The following is a 25,829-nucleotide window of genomic DNA, read 5'->3' as shown; positions in this document are numbered from 1 at the left end:
CTGGTTTAATTTATTAAGGAAGTTCAAAGTATAAGTGCCCTCGAGAAATCCGGTTCCGGTTAATAAGTCCCACTTATCCAGGGTCTCACATAACGCGAGTGTACTGTAATTAAGCAACGTGAAAAATGTTCTTCGGACACGATAATGGTGGTTTACTTGGGTACGTTATAGAAAGAAGCTTTATCGCTCTTCGAGCCGACTACTGTTATGCATAGTGTATATTTTTTTATTTTCTTTTATAGCCCACAACCTTGACAGTTCGCTCGCCAATATGACATAGCCGCCAAATAATCTTTATTTTTGCTCATTAACACTGTAGCTTTTTTTACATTTATTGGTATCTTTCAATATTTCATTTCCTGCTTTAGATGCAGGATTTTTCATCTACTTTATTTCATGTAAAGTTCGTGTAGTTTGTTGTATTTTTCCTAACCACCACTTTATGAATAACCGGAAAATAGAAGTTAGAAAACGAAGCGCGCGAAAGCCCAAGGCGAGTACAAAATCCACAAACGTTATTTATCGATTTAAATAGGAAAACAATATTTTTGACTTTTTAGTTTCTTCAGTGTTTCAATTTTGTTCAATATTTGTACCTTTTTGGCCCAAACAAAGACGGTCCTCAGTGACGGAGAATTAAGGCTGAGACGGAGAATTTCTTTAAAAGTTTATTTTCATGCATCACCGAAATAAATTTTAAGAATGCATAGCAAAAATATTTTCAAAGGTGACGAAAACTTTAACCAACGTAAAAATTATATTTTGTTTTGGCAAAAGGTATATATTGAGTTTTGAATGGAAAACAATGCTTGTAATTATTAGAATATTTCTAAGTTTTAAAGTTTTTTATATTATATGTTCATTAAATTTATCAAAAAAAAAAATGTTTCATAAGGGTGTATTTTCTGGAAGAAGTTGAGTCGAAAGGTTACGGCACCCTCGTCCCCAAAGCCGTTATCAATTACATTAACAAGGAAATATGCCCTGGGAATAAGGTTGGGTTAAGGTTAAACTTCTACAAACAAATTTGTAACGCAGAACGACGCTTTAAAGTTTGCTGAAAAGAAAACACGACAACCGTTGTGATTTTACCATGCGTCATGTTAAAAAGGCAGGCAGGTGTTTGAAGATTTTTTGCTTTAAATCCGCTAATCCAAATACAGTTAACTCCCGGTAACACAAACCTCCATTTATCTGGTCTTTCATTTTCTTTTTCCCGAGCAAAAAGATTGAGTTTTACGAAATTAGCCTCAAAGGGAAAAAAAAAAATGGGTCGAGTTAACGAATGTTCAAGGGGCCAAAAAAATGGTTTGAGATAAAGAAAGTTCGAGTTATCCGGTATTTGAGGTACTGGAAGGAATTGTAAATATCTTCAAATATTCTGATCTTAAAGGTCTACAGAAAATGCTTAGTACAACACAGCAATCAGGATCTTCTATCTGAAAAAATCCCGATAGGTCACACCTCTAAGAACTTAACCTTCCAGCACGAACATTTTTTAAATTGTCCTCAAACTTTGACTAATACTTTCCCATTGAAATCACTCCATCAGCCAATCATTTTTGCTGATCCCTATCCAAAAATACTTCCCACCAAAAATTTATATAAATTTTGTGAAATTATATATTTATTTAAAAAAGCTAGCAAAAAAGTACAATGCACTGCCAAACTTTGCCATCATCAAGATTATATATATTCTTGTTTTACTTAAACAAAGCTGTCACTATTAACTCGAGCTATTTTTATCCTGATAACTCAAACTATTGAAGTGTCTTGGTGATCTATATTTAACTTAGAAACTATGTTAATATTAATATGAAAATATGTTACAAACATTTTTGTTACTCACATCTTGGATACGTTTTTAGCCAATGTTAGCTACCTCAAGGGAAGAAATTTTTGCGGGAAGAATATTTTGCGAGTTACGAAATTTAATTCCTGCGAAAAATCCGAGGTTTCTAAATTCGTGAAAATAAATTCTCGCAAAAAATGACACGCAATTATTTTTCTCACTATTGATTTAGAACTTTCTAAAGTTGTTAACATTTTAGCTATGGTTAAGATATGATATCGTGTGTTTTGTATTTAGGCCGATGTTGTAAATTTATTTTGACATTCCGCCCGAAAAGGACACGTCGCTGTAAGCGCTCCACCACAATTTTTGGGGCATAGCTTAGCATACCACATGCTCATCCCTTTCTGATTATTTTTAACATTCACGGGAACTTATTCTTAACTTAGAAAATAATTGAGGAGTAACGAAAAGATGTATCCATTTTGTTTCTATTTCAACCGCTGCACGTAAATTTATTTACGGCAAAGTTTTCCAAAGTGTTCCCCTTTTGTTTAAAATGTCATTTGTTTTACCAAAACGGATTCACGAAAAGAACCAAACGCGATCGGTTGAAGTAAAAATAGCACATTCTAAATTTATCTTCCGAGCACTTCACGGTTTACTTCATAGAACCAAACAAATATCTTCCGAAACTCGCATTTGATTTTGTCAAGTTCTTTTCCACTTCTTTGTATGATGGTAAGTGAGTCAAGTTACCAATCGCTGCTACTGCAGGTTTAGTGCTAAGCATCTTTTCAGAAACCCGTCTTAAATCATCTGCAGTTACACTTTCTAAAAATAAAATAAAGGTTATAATTTTAAAATTAAAAAAAAAAACGTATGAGAAAGTGAGATCGGAAACCCTAGGTAATCCCCAGAACCCGATACTCTGCAAGAATCGAGACCCTGGTTTTTTAAATGAAAAAACAAAATTTTATCTGTTTACTTTCAATACGTTTGTTTAATTTATTGAATAAAGTCAGCTCAAAAGCACTGGAGGGTGAAGAAATTTTTGGGTTAACTTGTGGTTCACCTTTTGATAGATTTTTGGCGTGAAGTTTAAATTCCCTCACAAATAATAATAGGAAACAAACTTCTGGGTGTTAAACAAAATATAGATGCGTTTCTATTCTTTGTAAAATGTACAATTATACTTTCGCACATATTAATTTTCGCGTGTAGCTATTTGCGCGTAATGTTTGTATAATATTTTGCGCAATAACGTGTTTGCACGAATGTGTGAAAATTATTTCGTTCCTCATCGATTTTTTTCAATAAATGTATTACGTAAGCAAAATGCTTAAACCGGCATACCTGTTATTTTAATAAAAAAAAAATTAATGAGAAAAAAAAGTAATATCCAAGGGCCGAGATTTAATTTATTTTTTCCTGATTTTTTCAAAATGTTCAATTTAAAATTTTTTGAAATTATTACGATTACGTGATTACGTTGGTTCTGTCTAAATAAGTACCTACCTAACGAATCATACAAGTTTTGCGGACTATGTCGAAATCCTAGCCCAAGAACTTGCCTAAATTAAAAAAAAACAAAGATTAAAAATTAAAGGCATGTAAAATTAAAAACAAAAAACAACAACAACGACAACAACAAGCGCAGAGGCTTTAACAATAAAGACAATATAAATCAACACCAAGCGAAAAAGGTTCATGAGACGTTTTTCAGAATAATCTATCAAGGCGTTCTGGCCTAAATTTAACATTTAAAGTGAGCTTGCTTTACTTACAATTTACAATTAAAAAATAAATAAATACAAACCTATGACGCTAGAAAAATTTATATCGCTGTTGCTAACATTGACAAAAACATTAAAAAAGCCTGCGCACGAAGCTGTGAATAAAATTAATTGTTGTTGCATTATCTGGGATTATAAGAGCGACAAAATCTTTCTTAGTGAACATAAAAATACGATCTGCACTTTTTTAAAACATTAAAAGTGAAACAAACTTTTTTATAAAAGATAAAAAAAATTAAGAACAAAATATTAAAAACAGAGTGACTTATATAGAGAGCTAAATTCTTTTAAATTCTTTTTAAAATTTACCGCAATAAAAAGAAAAAACAAAATTCTTTGTTAAAGAATAAAAATTAGAAGATTAAGACTACGGGTCTGTGTTTTACTGAGAAATCCAAGAAATGTTTGAGGGATAAAAACAACGACAACGAAATTCCCCACCTCCCAATATCTTCGAAACGTACGATTCTGGATTCTAAATTCATCATTAACATGGACTGTGCTTGCTTCTTTGCTCGGGCAACTTCGATCTTAAAATAAAAATGAAAAAAATCTAAACAATTTAAACTAATCCTAAACAATCCAATCCTGCATTATCTTTAAAATATATCTTACATAAAATATGGTGTTTCTATATTTCTATATATAATCTCATGCAAAGGTTTTCGAATGTTTTAGCCAATCTAGGGGGGCGAAAGTTTAAAAATTTTCTTCGCCCGTCGGCCTCAGCCATGGTCAGGCCTCCCGTAAAAATACTAAATAATTTAGCCCCTCCACTTTCAAAATTGCTCCGCCGGGCCTGTAATTCTGATGATTGGTTATCAATTCTGCTCTCAAGAGTTAATTACAAGGTATATTTTATGAGACACCTCTCTTTTGTCCTTTTTCATTTTCCACTTACGATTGTGTTGGGAGAAATTATTAAACGTCTTATAAAAAAAGCAAAGTTTCTTTACAGGTACTTTCAACACCTCACAACATATTGAAAAAATTGAAACAATGAATTGATACACATTTTGACAGAGATTTTGATAAAAAGAAATTTAAGAGTGTAAAACGGGATGTAATTCTACAAGCTTGTAGAACATCTCCTTTCAAATTACGAAACATTCAGGTTGAATCCCAGAAATATGTTACCTATAAAAAGGTGTAAGGGATATCAATGTGAGAAAAATGTCCAGAAATAGGTCTTTGCTTTTTATGGACGATTTAAAAATGTTTCGCAAACGTGGCTGGTTTAAACAGTGTGGTTTTCATTAAGACCGGGATTGATTGGATATGAAAGAGATTACGTTACCAATTGAAAAGAGAAATGTGTGATCCAGATGCTTGGGGTAATAAAACTTGATTGTGTTAAAGAAAATTTACTAAAAGAAACTTTTGCGAGTCGAAAAAAAATCGTATTTTTTTTCGACAGAAATAAATTTCGCAGTAGATGTAGGTATTGATTATTCTCTCTTCAAGGGCTAAAAATAGCGTGCAAAATTACTATCTAATGTCAGCAATTGTGGATCTCTTAACCATGCTGGTTAATAAGTAAAAAGTTTTGCGGCTTGAAAAGAGTTACGCTACTCTTTAAATTCCAATGAATTGAAAAAAAATATGCAGCGATAAACTCATGGGCTGTGTCTGCATAGTCATGTATTTTTAAATTTAGACACAGAAGGAGACGAAACAGTTAGATAAGACAAGCAGGTTTGCAAAGCGATAATTAAAAAGAAAAAATAGAGGAATTATGTAAAAAATAGCATGTCCATGTTTATACTTGATACTAAGGAAAAAAATTCATATAATTCGGCATTTCTAAGCATAGGGGACTTTTGAGACGGAGATAAAGAATTTGATTTGTGCTGCCCCTAAACAAGCATAAATACTGGAGCCATATGCAAAAATACGCGTGCAATATGTTGGCACAGGAGTACAAGTGACGTCACGACAAGAATTGTTTAAATCTGTATTAGAATTCGTGTAGAATGTATTAAATGATGTGTCAGAAAAATGGTACCAACATATACAAGTAGAATGATTGATGACGAAGTTTTAAAATATTGTCGGATTTATGATGCAACGTGATAGAGAAATCACTAACAGAAAATCGGATATCTAAATAAAAAATGCAATGAAAAGTTAAGTAAGTATGCAAACGTGCAATTGGAGAAGTCTCTCTAGGACCAATATTAGAAGATCTGTCTTGTACTACAGTAGCAAGTGCTGGAATTTGAAATTTTAAACATAATTACGCCAAATCTTCTCATTTATACGACTAAAAATTAATTAGCTTCGGTATTATATAACCGCCCTTCGATTACATAATCAGTAAAATATTACTGTGACAAAATAAACAACAACTTTTGGTCACAAGTTACACTTAATCCCAGCATCGAACCCGAGGCTATAGAGATTGATTATTTTTAGAATTTAATTCTGACTGAGTACTTTTTGGAGGATGATGATAGTGCCAATACTAGCAGATGTTTGGATCCATTCTATTACGTCTGGCATTCTAAACTGTTTCATATATCTCATTAGTCATTTAAAAACCACCAGTACTACTTTTTCCTCCCTCTCTGCTACTTTTTTCTCCAATATGTTTTAACATAGTCGACCAAGACCGCATTTGGGCAATTACGGGTCAATTTCTTCGTGAAAAGAAATTTTTTAAATAATTAGAGCCTCCAGAGTACAGAAACGCATTAAATTCAATAAAGACAGTGCAGTGGAACGGTTTTAAAAAGAAAAGAAAACGACTTAAGATTCAGACTATTTGCCACTCATTCAACATACAAATCTTCCCCCGTGACTGTTCTTGTCAGAAAATACAGAAGCTTCTGTACTTTACCTCCATGACCAGTCTTCAGTAGCTTCTTAATATCTCTGATATTACCATGCAACTCTTCTTTCAACCCATACTTCTTGTATTTCAACAATGTTTCCCCTTGCTAAATCCTTGACCGCCCATCTTTTTTACTTACATACTCACACAATCCATACTTTGTTCCCGTCACACATTTTTAAACACACTAATCAGACCACTACCGCCATTTGCCCCTTCAAGTACAACCTTATTACAATACTAATCAAATTTCCTGTGCACAACCTAGACTTGGCAATCAGCTTCACTCTTCTTAAATATCCCTTCTTAACCTTCATTTTCATATCCTTTTTAAGAATGTCAGCACATTACAACACTCCCAAATACTTGTGTTGTACCAGTTCTTGCTACCTATTTCACCATTTCTTCGTTTAAAATTACAATATTTTCATTTGTAGTCTCGACAACCTTGAATCTCAAACTCCATCCCGATGTCCATCGAACACCCTCTCATGCTTCTAATTGTTCCCCATATCTTCTGAACAGTTTACGGTCATCCATAAACATTAAAGTGGTAAATCCTCTGACCCTCTCTACCAAAGCAATAAAAATAATGATTTTTTTAAACTTTAATTAGTTTATATTGTGTAACATGTATTTACAATAAGTAACTCCAGTCATTTTCCCATGGAACGTTTCAAGATTGACACCAATTAAATTTTGAATTCAATGTGTCAAAACAGACGGTCAAAATGTTATTTACCTCATGGAAGGGTTCCGTCACCAGGTTCATAAATTCTTTCGTGATCACTTTCACCACAGCATCAGCCTATAAGTAGAAAGATTTTTTTTTATAGGAAAAATATTTGAGCTCTTTAGGTTGACTTATACATAGAAATTAATATATTTTACACGTTTTTGTTCAGGTTGGGTGATAAACATACCTCGTTTGGTGGAGCGCTAGATTGAATACAAAACAATCCTGAGTCAGCATAGGAAAAGTTATATGCAGTGGAGGAGTACATCCAGTGTCGCCTGTTCAAAACATTCGTATATAGGCGAGAATACATTCCTTTGCCAGGCCCACCAGCCGAAAACGACCCTCCTCCACCAAGAAGCATATTTAAAACAGCAAAACTGAACATGTCCGGATCTGTGTATTTAGCACTTTCAAATCCAACCGCTATATGAACGAGCTCAGGAAATTGTGTAATGCCTGGCTGCAAACGTGGTTCTTTCCGATGTTCCTAGCAACAAATTAATTATTATGTCATAATTTTATATCCAGTGAGACTTTAGTGAAATTTTTAGTCTACATATATAAATATTGTTCCTTATCAAGCCCATGCCAGCTCATATACTTGAAAGCTTGAAATTTAGGATGTTTGCAAACACAAATTTACTGCAGTAAACTAATGACCACAAGATACAAGGAAAACTATTTAAAAGGTATTTAAAAATGTTTCGGTAACATTGCACTAGTCTATTGAAAAAAAAAAACGGGAAAATTTTCACATGCAAATACAATACCAAGGTTAGTGATTTCTCTTTCACAAGACCTAAAATTTCTGGATTTCTTGGCTTTTTCTGAAGAAGTAATTACATTCATTGCTGATCATTATCTGTAGTAATACATTCAATGATAGCTAGTTTATCACACAGCAAGCATTAGTTAAGACTAACCAGAACTGAAAGACATAAGGGTTTATACAGAGGAAATTAAAAGGTAAAAGCAACATTTAGACAAAATCAAAGGTTAACCATGTTCTCCCATGTTCCTGGCTTCTTACAAAATTAAAAAAATTACCTGTCCAAGAAAAAATGTTGATTACCTGGTTTTTAAAATATAAAATTTGCGAAAGCAATGCATACCTTCACAAAACCTCCTGTGTACTGTGCAATCGAGCAATCTGGTTCAACATGTGCCTGTGACAGCCAACTTGGTTGTTTATCAACAAATTGCATGTTACAGTGTTTCACAAGTTCATTGTGGTCGACATTCACGCCTGCAATTGTTATTCTATTTGGTGTATAATATCTCTGCAAGTAATGTTTTAATATGTTTGAATTCAGAACAGATATGTTTTCTGGAGGGCAATATTTTGGCATACCAAGGCTATTTCCATTAAAAGCAGCCTAAAAAATTAACAAAGCAAAAGTTTAATTTTGTCAGGTTTTATTAAAATTAGTTGGTAAAAATATTAATGACATACATTTTTATACTGGCATTTTGTTTTAACTTTTTTATCGTTAAGACATACAATTTCAATTAGGATGAGGATTTTACAGTCAATAATAACACAAAACGTACAGCATGAATAAGATCTGTGAGTTGTGGTTCAAAGTCAGGTCTGTAATCTAGCGATTCCAGTTCAAACCCAATCGTCATTTTTTGCTCCTCAATCTAAAAGAGCAAAAACTCTTAATAGCTAGAATCTAAATAGCCTAAAAAGGTAAATGCAAGAAAATTTATTTTGCATTTGTATTAAGTTTGCAATCGCTAATGTCATTTTTTGGTAACTTTCATAAAAATCACTTAAATATTTTAATCCTAAAAATTTAAGGGATATGCCTTGTTGAGATCACAGCAGGCAGGATCTACCATTTTTTAAATATTCTTGCTAAGTGCTTCATGTTTATTTAATAACAATGCACAATATAAGTAAGAAGGTTCGTGAATGCATGACACATACCATACATGGTCCACGAAGTTTCTAGCACTGTAGACTGTATTATGCAATCAAAATTTAAAAACAATATGGGTTGATATAGAAAAACAACTTTAATGGTGGGGGATAAACTCCTACGTACAAGACAAGTGTAAACAGCAAAAACGTGAATATGGATATGCTGGCAGTTTCAATTCCTGTAAAGTGATGTTCCTGCAAACAAGGATGACTTTTTTATGACGGTTTAAAGTGTGATATAATTTTATTTTGAATAGTTACGTTAGTCTTATTAAAGAAGGTGCTGATACAACAAAATTAGTTAGACAAATTTAAATATACAAATATGTGTGTTACTTGCAGGATAGGTTCTGCTTGGAAAAAGTTTAGAGAGTTACTTCCTTTATTGACTAGCAGAGTCCTGTCAATTGAGGTAAAAGGTAGGTTGTATGAGGCCTGTGTAAGAAGTGTTATGTTGTACGGTAGTGAGACATGGGCAGTGAAGCAGGAAGATCTTGACCGTTTAGAAAGGAATGATATGAGAATGGTTAGGTGGATGTGTAATGCCAGTCTGAGAGACAAAAAGAGTTCAGATGAGCTAAGAAGCAGGCTAAGTCTCTGTAGAATTAAAGATGTTATCCAGATAATCCAGATAAGAAGATTGAATTGGCTGGGGCACTTGGAAAGAATGGAGGAGGATAATTGGGTAAGAAAGTGTAGAGACTTGATAGTTCCTGGGGCAAAGCCCAGAGGCAGACCGAGAAAGACTTGGCAGGAGGTTATAAGGACAGACTTGATAGAGAGGAAGTTGAGTTTAGATCTAACACAGTCTAGATCAGATTGGAAGAGGGTCATTAATATACCCCGTCCAACCCATGCTAGCATGGAAAACGGACGTTAAGCCGAGAATGATGATGATGATGATGATGTGGGTACTTTACATAAAACAGAAAGAAATCATAGCAAAAGTTTGACTGATGCTCAATTTTTACCTCATCTTCCGTCATGTTTGCTCGCCATATAGAGTCACAAAGGACATCAATTACTTCTCCAGTATTATATTTAAATGCTGATGCAGCATAAATTATGCAATCCCTACAAACAATTTATATTTATAAGAAAATAGTTATATTTTATTGTTTTTCCTGAAATCCATTTACACTATAGACAACGTTAGATCAACATTCGTCGGTCCATCATTGGAATCAACAACTTTTGAATTGTGCAATTTCATGTTTATTTCATCACAATTTTAAAATCTCCATCAAAATTCTGCATGAAATAAAGTTAAGTAATTGGGACAAAAATTACATTGTGACTTTGCGTTTTCAAACAGGTTTGAATGCCTAAAAGGGTTATTAACGTATGAACATGGTGTAGATGCAAAGCCTTAAACTACTTACTTAAATGACTGACAATCGACATGTCCACCAAGGCTTTCCATTTTATGCACTATTTCATCATGACTTGCAAAGTTGTCTGTACTCTAGAAGAAGGTATCTACACATTAAAAGGATTTTAAAACAGAAGCACGAACTAATATCTACAATGCTTTTCACAATACCTGAAATGCCATTTTTTCCAGCATATGACTTACTCCACTTGGATAATCCACTTCATATCGTGAACCGGCATCAATTAATGCTAAAGTAGAACCAAAATAAGTTAAAAAATTGAAACAAGTTAAGCAAAAGAAGTTGATTTCCACTTGTTCTTAAAAGTGTGCAAAGTCATTACATTGAAAAGTCTTAAGAAAAACAATCTTTCTTCTTTCGAAATAAATTTTTTATAAAACCGCTCTCTATTGAAACATCAAAAGCATGATGCGTTCAAGTAAGTAGCACCAAAATTTCTTGAAATAAAATCGACCTGTGCACTAATGCAGGGCATAGCCAGCGTAAGTCAGGCTCTGCGATCAACTGACCTACTTTTTTCATTTCAACACGTCGTTTTTTCCACCGCCACCGCGAACACATTGATGGGCGCACCAATTGTGCATCCAGCACAAATCTTTTCCCGGGCGGCGCACACAAGCTTCGCGCTTCGCGCTATGCACATCGTTTTCGCAGTATTCACTTTGTTTTGCAGGCTGAGGTGTTGAATCTCCACTTTGTTTCGCAGATAGTCTTTTTCACAGGATTACCTGCAAAATTATGCCTATGTACGGTCTTGTGTCTTCCATTTATGGTCATTTTGGACGCATTCTATTGGCTAGTAGATTTCGCAGAGAGGTTAAAAATTTGCTCCATATATGGCTTTAGAACATACTCAAGAAAGTCAAACAAAAAAACAAGGCTAGCGTAGTTGTGAAGATGAAGAAAGTATGATGTTGCTGTCAAACGATGGATAGCTTTATAACTTGCATAGAGCTCATGAAAATTCTCTATACTCGAACCATCCAATTTTTGTATCTGTATGCAAATCTTCAGATTTGTTTTCCTGTGTAGAAAGCACTTTCAAGTTTTCAGTTAGCTAGCTATTCACCATCTTCTGTAACTCTGTGTAGACAGCAGATCTTGTAGCTATACAGAATAAAGCTATTCTTATAAGCCTTTATAACAGTTTATTTAAGAGAAATATTTTAACTTCTTATCCTGATTGTGGTCAGCTATGATTCAAAACGGTTTTAAATCAGAAGATTTTTCCTCATCTGCCTTCAAATAAAAATTTACAACCATTATCTATTTTATTTTGCGATAATGACAAACATTCTGGGCAATTTAACCTAATCCCATCAGTTTCTTTAAGTTTGAGTAAAGCTACGTTAAAGCGTTCTGCTCAATATTGTAAGCTAGGTTGTCATACGTTATGATAACAAAGCAAAAGAAAAGAAAAAGGAAACGTGTGTATCATCTCAAAGTTGTTCCTTTTGCATTAGCCCAAACATTAGTTAATCAATGTGGTACTTCTAGCACTAATGACAAGACTTCTTCCATTTCTAAAAAGCAAACCTTTAACTTAAAATCTTTTTCGTCAAAGGGATATCTAAATCGAAACCTATTAAACCTAAACAAGTTTTATCTGCAGAACCTTGGTAGATTCATTCCCTTCCGGTTTTATTAACGGTATTGGGAAATATAATGTAGGCACTCACTACGACAAGCTCCACACCTCAGTGATCACGATTATTCTTCCCATTGTAACTTGCGAGAGGACGTCTTAAGGTTTATTCATTGTAGTGAAGGCTCTCAGGTTTGTCTTTTTCAAAGGTCATTTTAAAAACCTTATGAACTTTCTCTTGATATATATACAGAATTGATAAGGTTAATGTTGTGACGATGCTGGCAATATATCTGTTAAAATTAGCAGTTGTCATGCTAACATTTTAAAGCAAAACAGATTAACTTTATACATATCCTTGTTCTTCTATTGCTTAAATTTAGTTGTCTGTAATTCATGCTTTGTACATTATTTCTGAAACATGATGAATCGAATCAAACGTAACATATTTTTACAAATTTTCCAAAAGTAGGTTAAAATTTTACGCAAGAATGTTCTTTACTTAACTAATAATCCCAACTATGCCCATAATTTTAATGTTTGTAACATGATGTGTGGAACGTATTATTAATACAAGGGTTTTCAATGATTTGTATGAAGGCATTTTGTCCATGGTTCCATTTCATTATATTTTTGAATTTTTTATTATATTTATGAAGAAAGAAGATTTTGATTTGGTTATTTTTTAATGACCTCCAATCTGCAGAAAACTTTATTTTGGTGCTAAATATGAAGAAAGAAGAATGAACATTTTAATTGTTCCTTTAATAACCTTCAATCTATAAAAAACATTATGATGGTGTTGTGTTGTCTTATTGCTGGTTTGATTACACCCTTGATGACAAAGATTTTAATGTATTTTATGTTGTCATTTATTCCCCTTTTTCGATCAATTCAATCAATACTTAACGTCTATCGCGTATGTCAGAGAGTCAGTTTTGTGGCGTTTCAGTGCTTAAAGGGCGTAAAAAGGCGTTGGTTGGGGGCTCACAACGGCCCCCAAAACCCCATTTGGTTATTATTGCACCTGTGGTGCGATGTTGACCCTGCGGGTCAATGGTTCGACTAAGGTTAAATTTTTCTGGCTAGCCTCTGCTAATGTTCTTGCTCACAAAGGAAAAATTTTACTTCTGTATAAATAATAGCAGCACTGGAATGGAGACACTTAATTTAACTCTTAACTCTATAAGGCATAAACAATTAATCAAAGCCTTATAATTGTGCTTATAATAGTAAAGGGGACAATTTCAATTAACTACTTTTTAATTAAATCTTTTTTTTTTTTACATTTCTCTTATTAAGAATTGACAAAACGAAGTAAACTGTTATGAATTAAGAAGTGAAATTCAGTTACAATTCAGTCAGAAAAACCTGCCAACTACAGTACAGTCTGATTGTAAGCTACTGCATATACGCAATTTACATGCATAATTAATTTTATAATAGACCATTGTTTTTCAGAGAAAATAATTACATTGCTAAAAGATGAATAGATAAGGAAAACTTATTCTTCAAACAATAACCTACACAAGACATTTGAGAATACTTTCAGTGCAGAGTCAATAGAGTTCATAAACGCAATTAAAAATATAAAAATAAATTTAGAAACAAGTTTATTGTTTATTTTAAGGCAGTCTTTTTCAGGAGAGGCGTGCGATCGTAGGCGCACGCCTTGGGACACGCCTAAATAGTTTCAAGCGTGTGATTAATCGCACGCCTGAAAAATAAATATTGAGTTTTCAAAATCAACCTATAAAATCCATTTTGTCGCGTGCGATGGCAGCCCTCAAAAATTTTTTTGAAGACTCGTCAGACAAAATGTCGGCCACATTTCCACTTTGCTTGGACATGTCTGTAGCTTGTCTCAAAAATTCGTTGTACAAAACGTGCCAGAGATTTCCGTCTTGGCCGGACATTTTTAATTATTGAATAGTCTTGGTCTTTTTAACCCACGAGCAAGCCTATTCATAGCCAACCTGATCATCCTAGCCAATTCACCGACTCCTGAATTAGTTAAAAGAACTACGTAGACATAAATCTCTCTTGCCTGGCCCCTTCGTAGTTGGTAAACAGGTCTTACATAAGAAATCCAGTCGGTTCTTAACAAATGTGGAGGTGAATGCCGACGGAGCACGAATAATGCAAGTCTAGAAAGCTGCACTTACAGGCGGAACAGACATTTTATCATGGATTTAATTGTAGATAATTTCTTCGTTTGATAAAACAATTGGAGACCTTAGCAGGTTCGAATTTAATTGATTTTTTCTTTATGCCGCAAGTGTTATTTTTATTTAAACAATTTCAAAAATGAAACCCATGTGCGGTGTATTTTTTTTTCTGTATAAATTTTGTTAAAATGTAGCTAAACTTTCTGAATGAATTTTGAAGTTTTATTTAAGCCATGTGGATAAATATTTTTTTTATTTTGAAAACGAAGTATCCTTTTGCCTATTTGCTTGTGATGACTATTTGCAAAATAAACAATAAATTTATGAAAATGACAGTATAATCATGCATACTATTTTTGGACATGCAGAAAAGGATGTTAAGATTGAGAGAGTTGCTATGCGTAGACGTTCGATCATCGTGTTTGGAGTTCACGATTCAAAACGTCCCCGACTTTTCTACTGCAAAATGAATGCACAACAAAGATTAACCTTCGAGCCCGTATCGCATGCGTAACATCCTTTGCACGTGCGTTTTACATCGCACACGTTACTTGATTTACACATGCGAATCATCGCACACCTACTCAAATATTCCTGAAAAAGACTGTTAAGGGATATTCTTCTTAAATAAAAATATATTTTAAGTGCATGATATAAATACATTGTTTATTACATATTCATTGTGTCAGTCCTGGTCATATGAATTTTAGCAGCCGAGTGATACTTCACTCACCTCGACTGTCGTAGGTGCGTCTTGCCTTAATTGAGGAGAGTGATTATTCAGTTTTCATAATTTGAGGTGCGTATGAAAAGTGTGGTCGTCTGGTACAGTACAGTCCAGATGTAAGCGTACGCGTCGCTCAAGTTTCACACCTTTTTCTCGGAGGCGGTAGTTGTTTGTCTTTTGTTCTTATTAATTATCTTGCGAGTCTTATAAGTCATTAACTTGCGCGTAATAAACAAAAGATTATCGAAGAAAAAATAGCTTATTATAACTGCGCGTAACTATTGTTAAATAGTGTTAACATAACTATTCCCAATAGCATAATTGCAAATGTTATCAACTCTATCAATGTGACACGAAGAGCCATTGTTTAAAATTTTTATTAAACAAATATTTTGCGTGGAAACTAAATAAACTAGCGAGAAGGCATTGTTGGTTGCGCGGGTTAAATAAAGCTTTTAAGAGATAGAAATTATTATATTTTAACAAAGATTGAAACTTTAATTTTAATAGAAATGTTTTTTTAGATTGCATTTTAAAACTTTAAAAACGAAAAACGGCGATAGAAATGTTTTTTTAGATCGCATTTTAAAAGTTTAAAAACGAAAAACGGCGATAGAAATGTTTTTTAGATCGCATTTTTAAAGTTTAAAAACTAAAAACGGCGATAGAAATGTTTTTTTAGATCGCATTTTAAAAGTATAAAAACGAAAAACGGCGATAGAAATGTTTTTTAGATCGCATTTTAAAAGTTTAAAAACGAAAAACAGCGATAGAAATGTTTTTTTAGATCGCATTTTAAAAGTTTAAAAAACGGAAAACGGTGATAGAAATGTTTTTTTTTAGATCGCATTTTTAAAGTTTTAAAACGGAAAACGGCGATAGAAATGTTTTTTTTAGATCGCATTTTAAAAGTTATAAACGAAAAACGGCGATAGAAAAGATTCGTTATATCACATTTTAAAAGTTTAATAACGAAGAGCGGTGATAGAAATGATTTTTTAGAAAGTTAAAGAACGAAGAACGGCGATAGGAAAGCTTCGTTAGATAGTGTTTTAAGTATTTAAAATGTTATCAACTCTATCAATGTGACATGGTGATCCATTGTTTGATAGTTTTATAAAATAAAAGATTTGCGCGAAAACTAAATAGACAGCGAGATGCATTGTTTAAATCTTTTTAGAGATAGAGCTGTTGCGCTGAAAAAAAACAAAGATAATGTTTTTAACAATAAAATGTAGGTGATACTATAAAACGTCAAAAGTTATATTTTTAGATTTTTTCTTTCTTCGGTATTAAAATTTAATTTGTTTTCGAAATCTTATCGCGAAGGGAAAAGTCCCGAACGTAGGGTTTTCCCGTTTGCGTTGCTAAACGTTGCTTTTTATAAAAAGAACTTTTAAAAGTTTCGCATGTTAAAAAATATATTTCGACGATAAAGAAATATTACTAAAAGTTTTAAAAGTAGCATTAGTTTTTTTAAAATATTCAGATCATTGCATTTCTTGTTTTTTAAAAGAGCTTGTGTTTTTTAAATATATCAGATTAAAATCGCGTTACTATAATTAGTTTCGTTTTGTTAAAAAAAATAAAATTCAATGGCCTTCGCGTTTAATTTTTTCTCGCGCAGAGTATTGTTTTTAAACAATGTTTCTTGCTATGCTTTTGTTCTTAACACGAAGCAATTATTTTCGCGCAATTTGAAAGGAACTCTCTATCCTATTGTTTTTTTTTAATGAAAGCAATTATTTTTGCAAGTTGAGCGTACGCGTACGCTTACATCTGGACTGTACTGTAGGCCTACTGAGTAATTAAATGTATTTGCATCTTTATTAAAGGACCGTCTCAAAATTTCCGTACGTAATTCGTATAATTCGTATCAAAACTTCGTATATATCAATGACAGCCCTTAAAATCAGCGTAAGCATTCGGCACTGCCGACATAATTGCCGACGTAAAATATGAAGATACCGTAGTTGCGTCGGCAAAAACGGTTGGCGTTATTATGAAGAACGTAGAGTATAGAGAACATTAAAGTCGGCCCCTTTCCTTTATGCTGACACTCTTATGCTTGGCTGGTGCATTACACTGAGACTCGAACGAAAGACGGAAGACCATTTGGAACCATGCCACAAGTCAGTCCGACCTTCATCATCACAGAGAATGCTGCCAGAAGAGTGCGCACCCATGCAAGTCAAATATAACCAGAACATGGGAGAGGTTAGGTGTCCTGTACCATAATACAGCTTTCGGACGAATGTTCTCGTGATGTAATACCAAAGAAATAACATGTTGAATAAAGTTTAAAAATCTTTTTAAAAGGGGAAAGAGAAATCAAATATGTTTAGTAATAATAATCGAAAAAATTGTATATCTTATTAAAAAGAAGTCCAGAAGTTCTGTCTGCCACACAACACAGCAGCCAATAAGTCAGCCCTGCCCTTGGTTTTGTGAGAAGAGATGTTCTGTGAAGACTTTAACAATTAAGTCTCCTGTACAGTTTTGCTTCATGTTAAGCTGTGCCAGTGACAAGCATTTTCGAACCATGCCACCGGCGACTTCTGCGATATACAACCTAATGATGACGCTGCTCCATTGTTGCAGGAGCGTGCGGAGGTGTGATCGTGCACCTCAAAAGACTAGGACTGTTGCGTTATAGCAATCTAAATTTGAGTAACTTGTAAAGTCAGCATGACGCAAGTCCAAAAGACTCACATAAGGATTTTTAAAATTAATGCTAACAAGACAAACTTTTTTGTTGTGTTCGAAATTAACTATCGCCACACTAAAATGTCTTCATGGTTCATTTGAAAACTACCAAAACGGGCATGTATGATGTTAAAAAGTTGCGGTAGGTTGCTTTGAAAATTATCAAAACAATAATGTAAAAAGTCACAACAGTTCTGTAGGTCCAGACCATTTCGTACGAGGCATGCCATTGCATGTGCACTCCTCGCCTATGCGCGTATATTTGTTTAGGCGTGCGATTAATCGCACATGAAAATCTTTGTTTTCATGTCTGCAATAGGTTTCTGAAATTATCAAAACTAAGAAAAAAAGCAAAATAAAGGGGGTAAAGGAATTTTGTTTTTACTTTTGCTTCTTGAAATTTTAAATTTTTAAGATCGCACGCTCACCGCATGCGCAGAATTATTAAGGCGTGCGATTCATAGCAATAATTAGGATGGTAGCTAAACACTAGGAATAATTGTTTCTTCAGAAATTAAGAAATATTCATTATGCCCATGGCCAAGCCATATTAAATTCACTGTTTTATTCCTTATTTAATTCAGGAAATGACCAAAAAACTTAAACTATGTTGAAAAAGAGGTGTATTACTAGCTGATTAGCTACAAAGAGGGTGCCGATAAGCCGCAAACGCCCGCATATATAAGGGCAAGTTTGGCGACTTTTCGAATTAAATTGGTGGTTGTCGCCCGGAAACCGCCCTCACTCTCCCGAACTCGCCCGGAACATTCCTAAAATGCAATTCCTTGTAATAATACCATGTGGACGATAGTTGGAAGAAGGCGCCTGAAGATAAAGGAGTTATAAAGTTTATATATAAGTTATTTATCAAGTAAATCTTATTTTAAACTATCAAAAACAGTTCTTTTAAGAACTTTGCTACCACATAGTAAGTTTATTTTAATTTTTATAGTTTTTTGAATCATTAGTGTCTGTTTTTCTTTTCTTCTTCGGGCATTGTTCAGGTCTATTAGCTACACACTATCACCACTGTGGTGAAGTGAAAAACAGCATAGCACAATTTTTTTGATATCAGGACAAAATATTTTAAGCTTTGATTTCATGCAAACATTTAGTGAACAACTGTGGTAGTGCTGACTTAACCACTCAGGGAAAGATTCCACATTGAGAGTGACATTGTTGCGTTTTGATTTTATTAGCAGCAATATAGGCTAGCTATAGCTACATAAGTAGCAGTTAGCTAGAAAGATATCGACATAACACGCTACTTTAATAATTTTACCTCCTATCGTACAGAACTGACCAAAGCTGTCCTCTGATGCGACTTTTAGGCCATTAGATAAAGTTGTAATTTTCACCTCACCACGACCACCACCACGTGCAGGAATTATTACTTGGCCAGCATTGGTAAAATCATTTTTAGCGACATCTAATGGGGTAGTTAATGGTGGTAACACTTTATCACAATAAAACCTTTTAAAATTTAAAGCATTCAATGCTCCTTTTCTTGAGTCAATACGAAACGGAGCTAAATTACAAAAATAGGAGCGTGATCGACGTAAAGCTCCTGCAGCTCTAGCCGCCATGATTCCGTAAATTAATATTTTGCTGAATGCGCACTAAGCAAAACTTATCTATTTAACTTAAGACTGTGTCCATGATGGTATGAACGTGGCAAGGAGAAAATAAAAAAGGACAAACAAAAACAAGCAAAGAAAGTAGCTATCTGTACCACTAAAATGTTGCCTATAAATGATTACCAAAGTATGTATAGCGATGGCATATCTTAAATTTTTTTATTGCAAGCATGAGCTAACTATAGCTAGCTAGTTATGCCGGCTAGGAGCAACTTTAGTTAACTACAATCTCGCCCTTTTGGGGGGGAAATTGTAGTTTTTCCACTGAAATAATGAAACTAATTATCATAATATTTTTTTTAATTTTAAATGTCCCGGTACACAGATACAATGTCATAATTTTTTTCCTTAAAAATTGAACAAACACTCACAAATATTAGTAGCACAGTCAGTAGAGAGCGTAAGACTCTGTTCCGTACGATGTCATTCACTGTACGAAGTTGGGCTTTTTTGCCGTAGCACTGAGAGTAACCATCCTCGTACAAAACTGACCATCTTCGTACAGCGGCGAATATCGTCAAAATATAAAACTTTTATAATAAAATAATAACTTTTTTAAAATATCTTCTTTTCTTTTATTTTGTTTTCAAAAAGAATACATTCGTTTTACGATCTAGATGCCTATTTGAAAAAATACTAATGAGGCGAGCAGGTTAGACTCCTGTCTGGATCTCATCAACCTCGTCCCCAGGACCTATTAGGCTTTTCTTGGTTTTTATGGTAGTGACTTTTGAATTTTATGCTATATTGAATTTTCGTGCAAAAAAACTGTAAATCACCCTTGTCTCCAGTGCCTTTGCGTGGCTCGTACGAAACTGTTTTTGTAAGCATGGTTTTGTTAATAATTGAGTGAGAACGGAGAAGAACGCAAAAACTTTCAATATATTATTTTTTCTAACCTTTTAAGTTATTACGATAGGAAAAGGTAGGTAAATATCGACCTTTTCGAGTACTTTTTCGAACGCACATTTTTAAATTTACATTAAAACTTTTAACGCGTGTTTTTATGTTCAGCACAATGAAGACTGAAAAGAGGTACATGGAAGAAAATTTTTAGGAATGACTAAACGGAATTCCGTAATAATACCCGAACAAACTTATAAAACAATGATGGATTCTTTATGTGGAAGAATAGACAACGTTCCACGTGCTATGAAACGAAAACTTTGCAGAAAAAAATTCCAAATTGTACAAAGTTAGTATTGTTAAAAAAATTCAACTTAAGTAGAAGAAGTGAAGTAGGCCCAGCCTCGTACACAGTTATTTAAGTTGTACGAAGTTGGTATTGTTAAAAAAAATTCAACCTAAGTAGAAGAAGTGATGGAGGCCCAACGTCGTACAAAGTTATCTCAGTTGTATGAAGTTGGTTCGAATCAGAGAAATTCAAATAAATTAAAAGAAGTTAAGTAGGCCCAACCTCGTATATAGTATTTGAAGTCGTACGAAGTTAGTATGGATAAAAAGAATCAATTTTTAAGTGGGAGCAATGACGTTGCCCAACCTTGTACACAGTTATTTAGGTTGTACGAAGTTGGTACAATCGTTAGATAATAATGGTCAAAAATTAACGTTCAGAGAATATTTAAGATATTATAATGTTTACTGAATGTAGTTAGCAATGCTTAGATATTCATTTCTAAACTAAATTATTCGTTGCATGATTTTTGTACAGCAATTGTAATGCCCATCTTCGTACAAAATTGCCCATCTTCGTACAAGTGCGAAAAATGACCAACCTCGTACAACGGGTCAATTTCGTACGGAACAACTCATTTCCAAGTGGTTGTGGGTTTGATCCTCACAGAATGCTCTTGTCCAGTTGGGCAAGAATTTCGAAAAAGATTTCTGTAGCTCAAATGAAAGCTTAAGGACTCTGCTCGAAACTGGTGATACTGACCACATAAAATATAAATTAACTTATAATATTTCTTTAAATCATAGTCATAAACTTTCTGTTTCTTGAATGTATAACAAAATATTTCAATCATGAATGCCCCAGAAACGATTTTCACTCTCAAGTTACGTAATAGGTCAAGTTGCAATAATTCCATCAAAGATTATATTGAAAATTAAACATAGCAAAATAGCTTAAACAACAATATATACTGTAGCTACCTGTGAATATATATAATAAGAAATTACACTGAGCTAAATGTTATATTTTGATATCTGAGTCATAATTATTTAGCTAGTCATTATGCACACACCAATCCAATCATTCAACAAGAAAGTCTCTAACTGCTTTTTAAAATGCATTTGCAGATATAGTCTTGCAACAAGAGTTGCCAAGTAGTGTTGTTTTTGCTACCAACAAAAATCTTGAAATGCATAACTCGATTTAATCTTAGCTAGCCATATACAACAATACCTCTGTAAAGGTTGCAGCAGTTCATTTTTTTTACTTTATTGAAGTTAGTTTACGTTAAATACAAGGTCTTGAAGTATGCAAACATCTTTTAACGCCATGTTGGAAGTTGGTCCTGGCCCGTCAATTGACAGGGCAGCATGTCAAAAGATGGGCCACCGTGTCCAAAGATGGTCCGTCTCGCCTTAAGACCGTGTTCTAAGTTGGGTCAGAATAGTTCTATAGCTAACTTCACCTTGAACCATGATAAAATGACAGAAGCTAGATATAGCGAAAGTAAACAGCAAAGTGTGTGTTTCCTTTTTATGCTATTTTTTTCAAAATGCTATATACAAGAGCCCATTAGTATATGTGTGTATATGTAATAAAACACGAAAATCTACTTTTATTTTTGTCCATTGCACTATTTCCATAATTTTTACCCAGAGTTTTATGCAAAAGGAGCAAGTGTTAACCAATTGTTCCTTATTTGGAATAGTATAGTTAATCAAATGTGTGTGATTTTTGACCCCATCTTGTAAAGATAAATTGGGTGTGGCACATTGAATTGAAGTCTATTGGATATATCTGTATAGTTTTTTATGTATTTAATTTTAGAAATTGGTATTGGTGTCACAGGGTTTGGCCTGGTATTTTTATTCCTTGGTATGATGCTCTTTTTTGATAGAGGCTTATTAGCGATAGGAAATGTAGGTACATTATTATGATTGTATTTAAAAATTGAATAAATTCTTGCGAGAATTGAGTTTCGATTTCTCAATTTTTTGGCTTTCAGTGAAATACTTAAGTTATTGCCGCTTTCCCCATTCGCGAGCATAAATTCTCACAATATGTATTTTTTCAAAACTATTTGATTAATAGTTCCAAACTTGTAATAAAAACAATAAACATATGTCTTGCCATTCATAAAAGAAATTACTGAAACTATCCGTTCGTGAAATAAGATTGTTGTAAAATCCAAAAAATTGCAAAGTTTGGATTCACAAAATCGCGAAATTAAATAATTACGACAATTTGTTCTGTTAGGGTATATGCTTATGGCTATTTTGTCAGTTTTTGTGTGTAGATTTCAGTTTTGCTTCTTGTTTTATATGTGCAATAAATTTTTGAAATACAGATAATATCCCTATATATGGGTATGCTTTAGTAAATGCCTAAATTCTTGCTCTCGAGCTTTTGTTTATAAGTATTTATGTTACCTAATAAGACTTGTTGTATTATTGTGATTTTTTTTTCTATTTATAGATATTGTTTATATCTGGTTTAGCTCTAGTTATTGGTTTGGAAAGAACTTTTCGTTTCTTCTTCCAAAAAGACAAACTGCGTGGTAGTGCATTTTTTCTAGGTGGTATTCTCGTAGTTTTATTAGGATGGCCTGTAATCGGTATGGTGATTGAAATTTATGGATTTGTGCAGTTATTTAAGTAAGTTTTCTTCGAGCTATTTTCAAAACTTTTGGTGTATTTGGAAGTGTCCTGTTATAAAACCTTGATGAATGAGTACCATATTTTTGTTTTTAGGGGTTTCTTCCCAGTTGTTATCAACTTTTTGCGGAGAGTTCCAGTGATAGGAAATATTTTAATGATGCCAGGAATTAGTAAAGTAAGTTTTGTTTATAATGGATTGACTTTTTATATAGGTCCTGTGGCATCTTTTCCAATAAAAGCTGACATATTACAGAGACAGATTGATCCATATCTGTGTAACTAAACTGATGTCAATATACACTTTATTTATCCCAGTTCCATAAATTAAACTCTGTATTTTATAATCTAAAACACTCCACCCAAAAATACGCCCGCCCTGTCAACACAAACACACACAAAAAATCTTGATGCAGGGAGGTAGTATTTTTCCGTTGTTTGAAAGGCTGTAGTGTAGTTACTTTTCTTTTTCTTGTAGTTAGTTAATTATGTGGCAAATGATCCGAATAGCATGGTGTAATCGTTCAGCTGTGTGCATGCGTTTCCCAAATTTATCGCAATATTCGTTTTAGTGGCTTCCAGAAGAATGACATCGACATTCCGTATTAGAGCAAATTTTCGTGTGGGCGTATGTTTATGGAGAAAAAATCCTGGTGAAGATTTTTAAGAAGTTAAAACTCTCCGTCCGTCAGACAGACAACAGACCGTCTTTAAAGTGTTATTTATGTGCGAAATTTGGGAGGGGAAATTGAATTTTTGTAAATTGCCTTGGTTAATAACATTTAAATAACAAACCACTTTCAAAGTAATTTCAGTATGATCAGTTATTCAATTCTCCGTATATTTATTTTTGTTTGGTTAAATGTTGGTAAATTTCCCTATGTTTGGTTTAAATTAAGAAATATGTTTTGCTGTTTCTTCTTTGGTTCTCTTGCTGTGTTTCCTTCATCCGTGTGAATAGAAAATATATTCTTAATAAGGTTTCGCCGTTTATTGTCTACTATATATGTATATGAAAATATTTTTATTTAAGTTTTATAGAAGGTATTTTCTTTTCTTTTTTTTCTTTTCTACTTTCTGTTTTTGCGCTTGTTATATTGCAAACCATTATTTTCTGATTATGTGTTTGTTTTGTTGCAGTGTTTTTCGTTAAAATGCGCAAAGCGAAAAGTTTAAGCTTTGTTTCAGCTGGTCTGGCATTAAGGGTGTTTGCCACTAGCATTTTTCGGGAGAAATGTTTCAGCTAAATGTGTATTTAATTGCCGCTAAGACAAAAATAAAAAGATTTGATTTTCCGCGTGTACAGGTGTCAGAAAGGCCTGCAGGTTATTAAAAAATGATTTTGCGGCCAATCAGATGCCTTTTTTCCCTACCCGGTGAGCTGGAAACCTTATCTTTTTATTTTTGTTTTATTTTTGTTTAACAAAAAGGTTTAATATCACTAGTTATAAGTTATATAGACATTGACAAATCAAATCACTACTAAAATAACAAGTAAACCAATATTCCTGAGAAAAATATGCGCCAACGTTTTAAATAAGTTGGCTTTTAAGCTTTGCACACCCTTACCCTATTTCTCAAATTCGCCTCCATATTCGAATTCCGGTATTTTTGAAATAAAAGTTTACAAAGTACACGTAAATGCTATGAATTAAACTGTATCGACAAGTTTATACCAAGCTAACAAATTCGTTTAAAAAATATAGCGGTTAAGGGAGTCCTCCTGTAGTTTGGACTGCGTCGAAATTTAAGTCCTTCAGATTTGATTTAGGTGTTTAAATGAGCATATACTATCAAAAGACTCATTTTTATTTTTGTCTGTAAGATCCTAAGTCTTTAAAGGTTCGCGGCACAAAAAAGAAAAGACTTGTGACTTGCATGAAAGTGTAAATCGAGTTTTCTGCTGCAAGTTAGGTTATAGAAACCTATTCGATACATCCGAAAAATACGGTAATATCGACTAAACACGCCCTAGATATCCATTCTGTTATTACACAGCCTTAAGTGAAGTAGTCAAGCGAGTTCCAAAAATTATCTTGTGTAAACAGCATTACCCAGCTACAATCTGAATCATCTGTTAATACAATTTACCTAATTTCGAAGAGTTCTCTTCTCCATTTTCAGAGTGAACTTATGTCACTCTTATAACATGCAAATTGTGGTGGACATCAGCATAAAACTTTTCTACCAATTCTGCACATGACGTTGATTATTTCGTGGACACACTAAGAAGTGCGACTTGCATCAATTAATCGCTGTTCGTCTCATCCAGCATGCGCAACAGCGATTTTGCAGTTTGTCGTAGGGCTGTACGACGCTTAACGAAAAAAATGTCTTTGTGCAATATTTTGTCCAAAATATTGTAGTCGTATTTAAATGCTTGAACTGCACAGAATGAAAACTTGAGACTAGCTAACAATTATTAAAAATGAACATTCCCCTGTGCTAATCATAACAGTCTCAAAATATTTAAAGCATTTCAATTTACGTGAAAATGTAAAGAAATATTCTTATCAAGAAGTAGAAGACCAAACTTTATAACCTTAATCCTGGACATTACTTTTTGCAAATGTTTGTTTTGGTTATTTCCTGAAGTGGACAAACAGAATCACCTTGACAAAAATTTGCAGCGATCTGACTACGAAAGCTTTACTTTCGATATGTGCTTAAAGAAGCAACATTGAAAATGCTGTTTCCTGCAGATAATTTTAAGATTAAAGAAGAAAAAGCAGGACT

The 25,829-nt window shown here is 33.5% G+C and overlaps 2 protein-coding genes across 4 annotated transcripts; one reads left to right on the top strand and one right to left on the bottom strand.

Moving 5' to 3' along the window:
* Positions 1-1,609: 1,609 nt before the first annotated feature.
* LOC130612904 (mitochondrial-processing peptidase subunit alpha-like) lies at positions 1,610-19,280 on the bottom strand. 2 transcript variants are annotated; one of them, XM_057434237.1, is made up of 11 exons: positions 18,950-19,280; positions 10,631-10,710; positions 10,470-10,552; positions 10,059-10,161; positions 8,712-8,804; positions 8,273-8,536; positions 7,345-7,647; positions 7,164-7,229; positions 4,030-4,118; positions 3,311-3,366; positions 1,610-2,626 (listed from the first exon to the last, which is right to left on the bottom strand). In XM_057434237.1, exons 1-11 carry the CDS (start codon positions 19,251-19,253, stop codon positions 2,454-2,456), a joined length of 1,614 nt encoding a protein of 537 aa, XP_057290220.1. In that variant the 5' UTR covers positions 19,254-19,280; the 3' UTR covers positions 1,610-2,453. The 2 variants fall into 2 exon arrangements, with proteins under 2 accessions (XP_057290220.1, XP_057290221.1); XM_057434238.1 differs by lacking the exon at positions 18,950-19,280 and adding an exon at positions 10,991-11,061.
* Positions 19,272-24,009, top strand: LOC130612906 (vesicle transport protein GOT1B-like). 2 transcript variants are annotated; one of them, XM_057434240.1, is made up of 5 exons: positions 19,272-19,431; positions 22,267-22,358; positions 22,915-23,093; positions 23,190-23,271; positions 23,666-24,009. In XM_057434240.1, exons 1-5 carry the CDS (start codon positions 19,407-19,409, stop codon positions 23,681-23,683), a joined length of 396 nt encoding a protein of 131 aa, XP_057290223.1. In that variant the 5' UTR covers positions 19,272-19,406; the 3' UTR covers positions 23,684-24,009. The 2 variants fall into 2 exon arrangements, with proteins under 2 accessions (XP_057290223.1, XP_057290222.1); XM_057434239.1 differs by having other exon boundaries at positions 23,572-24,009.
* Positions 24,010-25,829: the final 1,820 nt, after the last annotated feature.

Source organism: Hydractinia symbiolongicarpus, chromosome 10, assembly GCF_029227915.1.
Source record: "Hydractinia symbiolongicarpus strain clone_291-10 chromosome 10, HSymV2.1, whole genome shotgun sequence".
NCBI classification, from domain to species: domain Eukaryota; kingdom Metazoa; phylum Cnidaria; class Hydrozoa; order Anthoathecata; family Hydractiniidae; genus Hydractinia; species Hydractinia symbiolongicarpus.
Note: the sequence above shows the minus strand (reverse complement) of the source record. Positions and strands in the feature narration are given on the sequence as shown.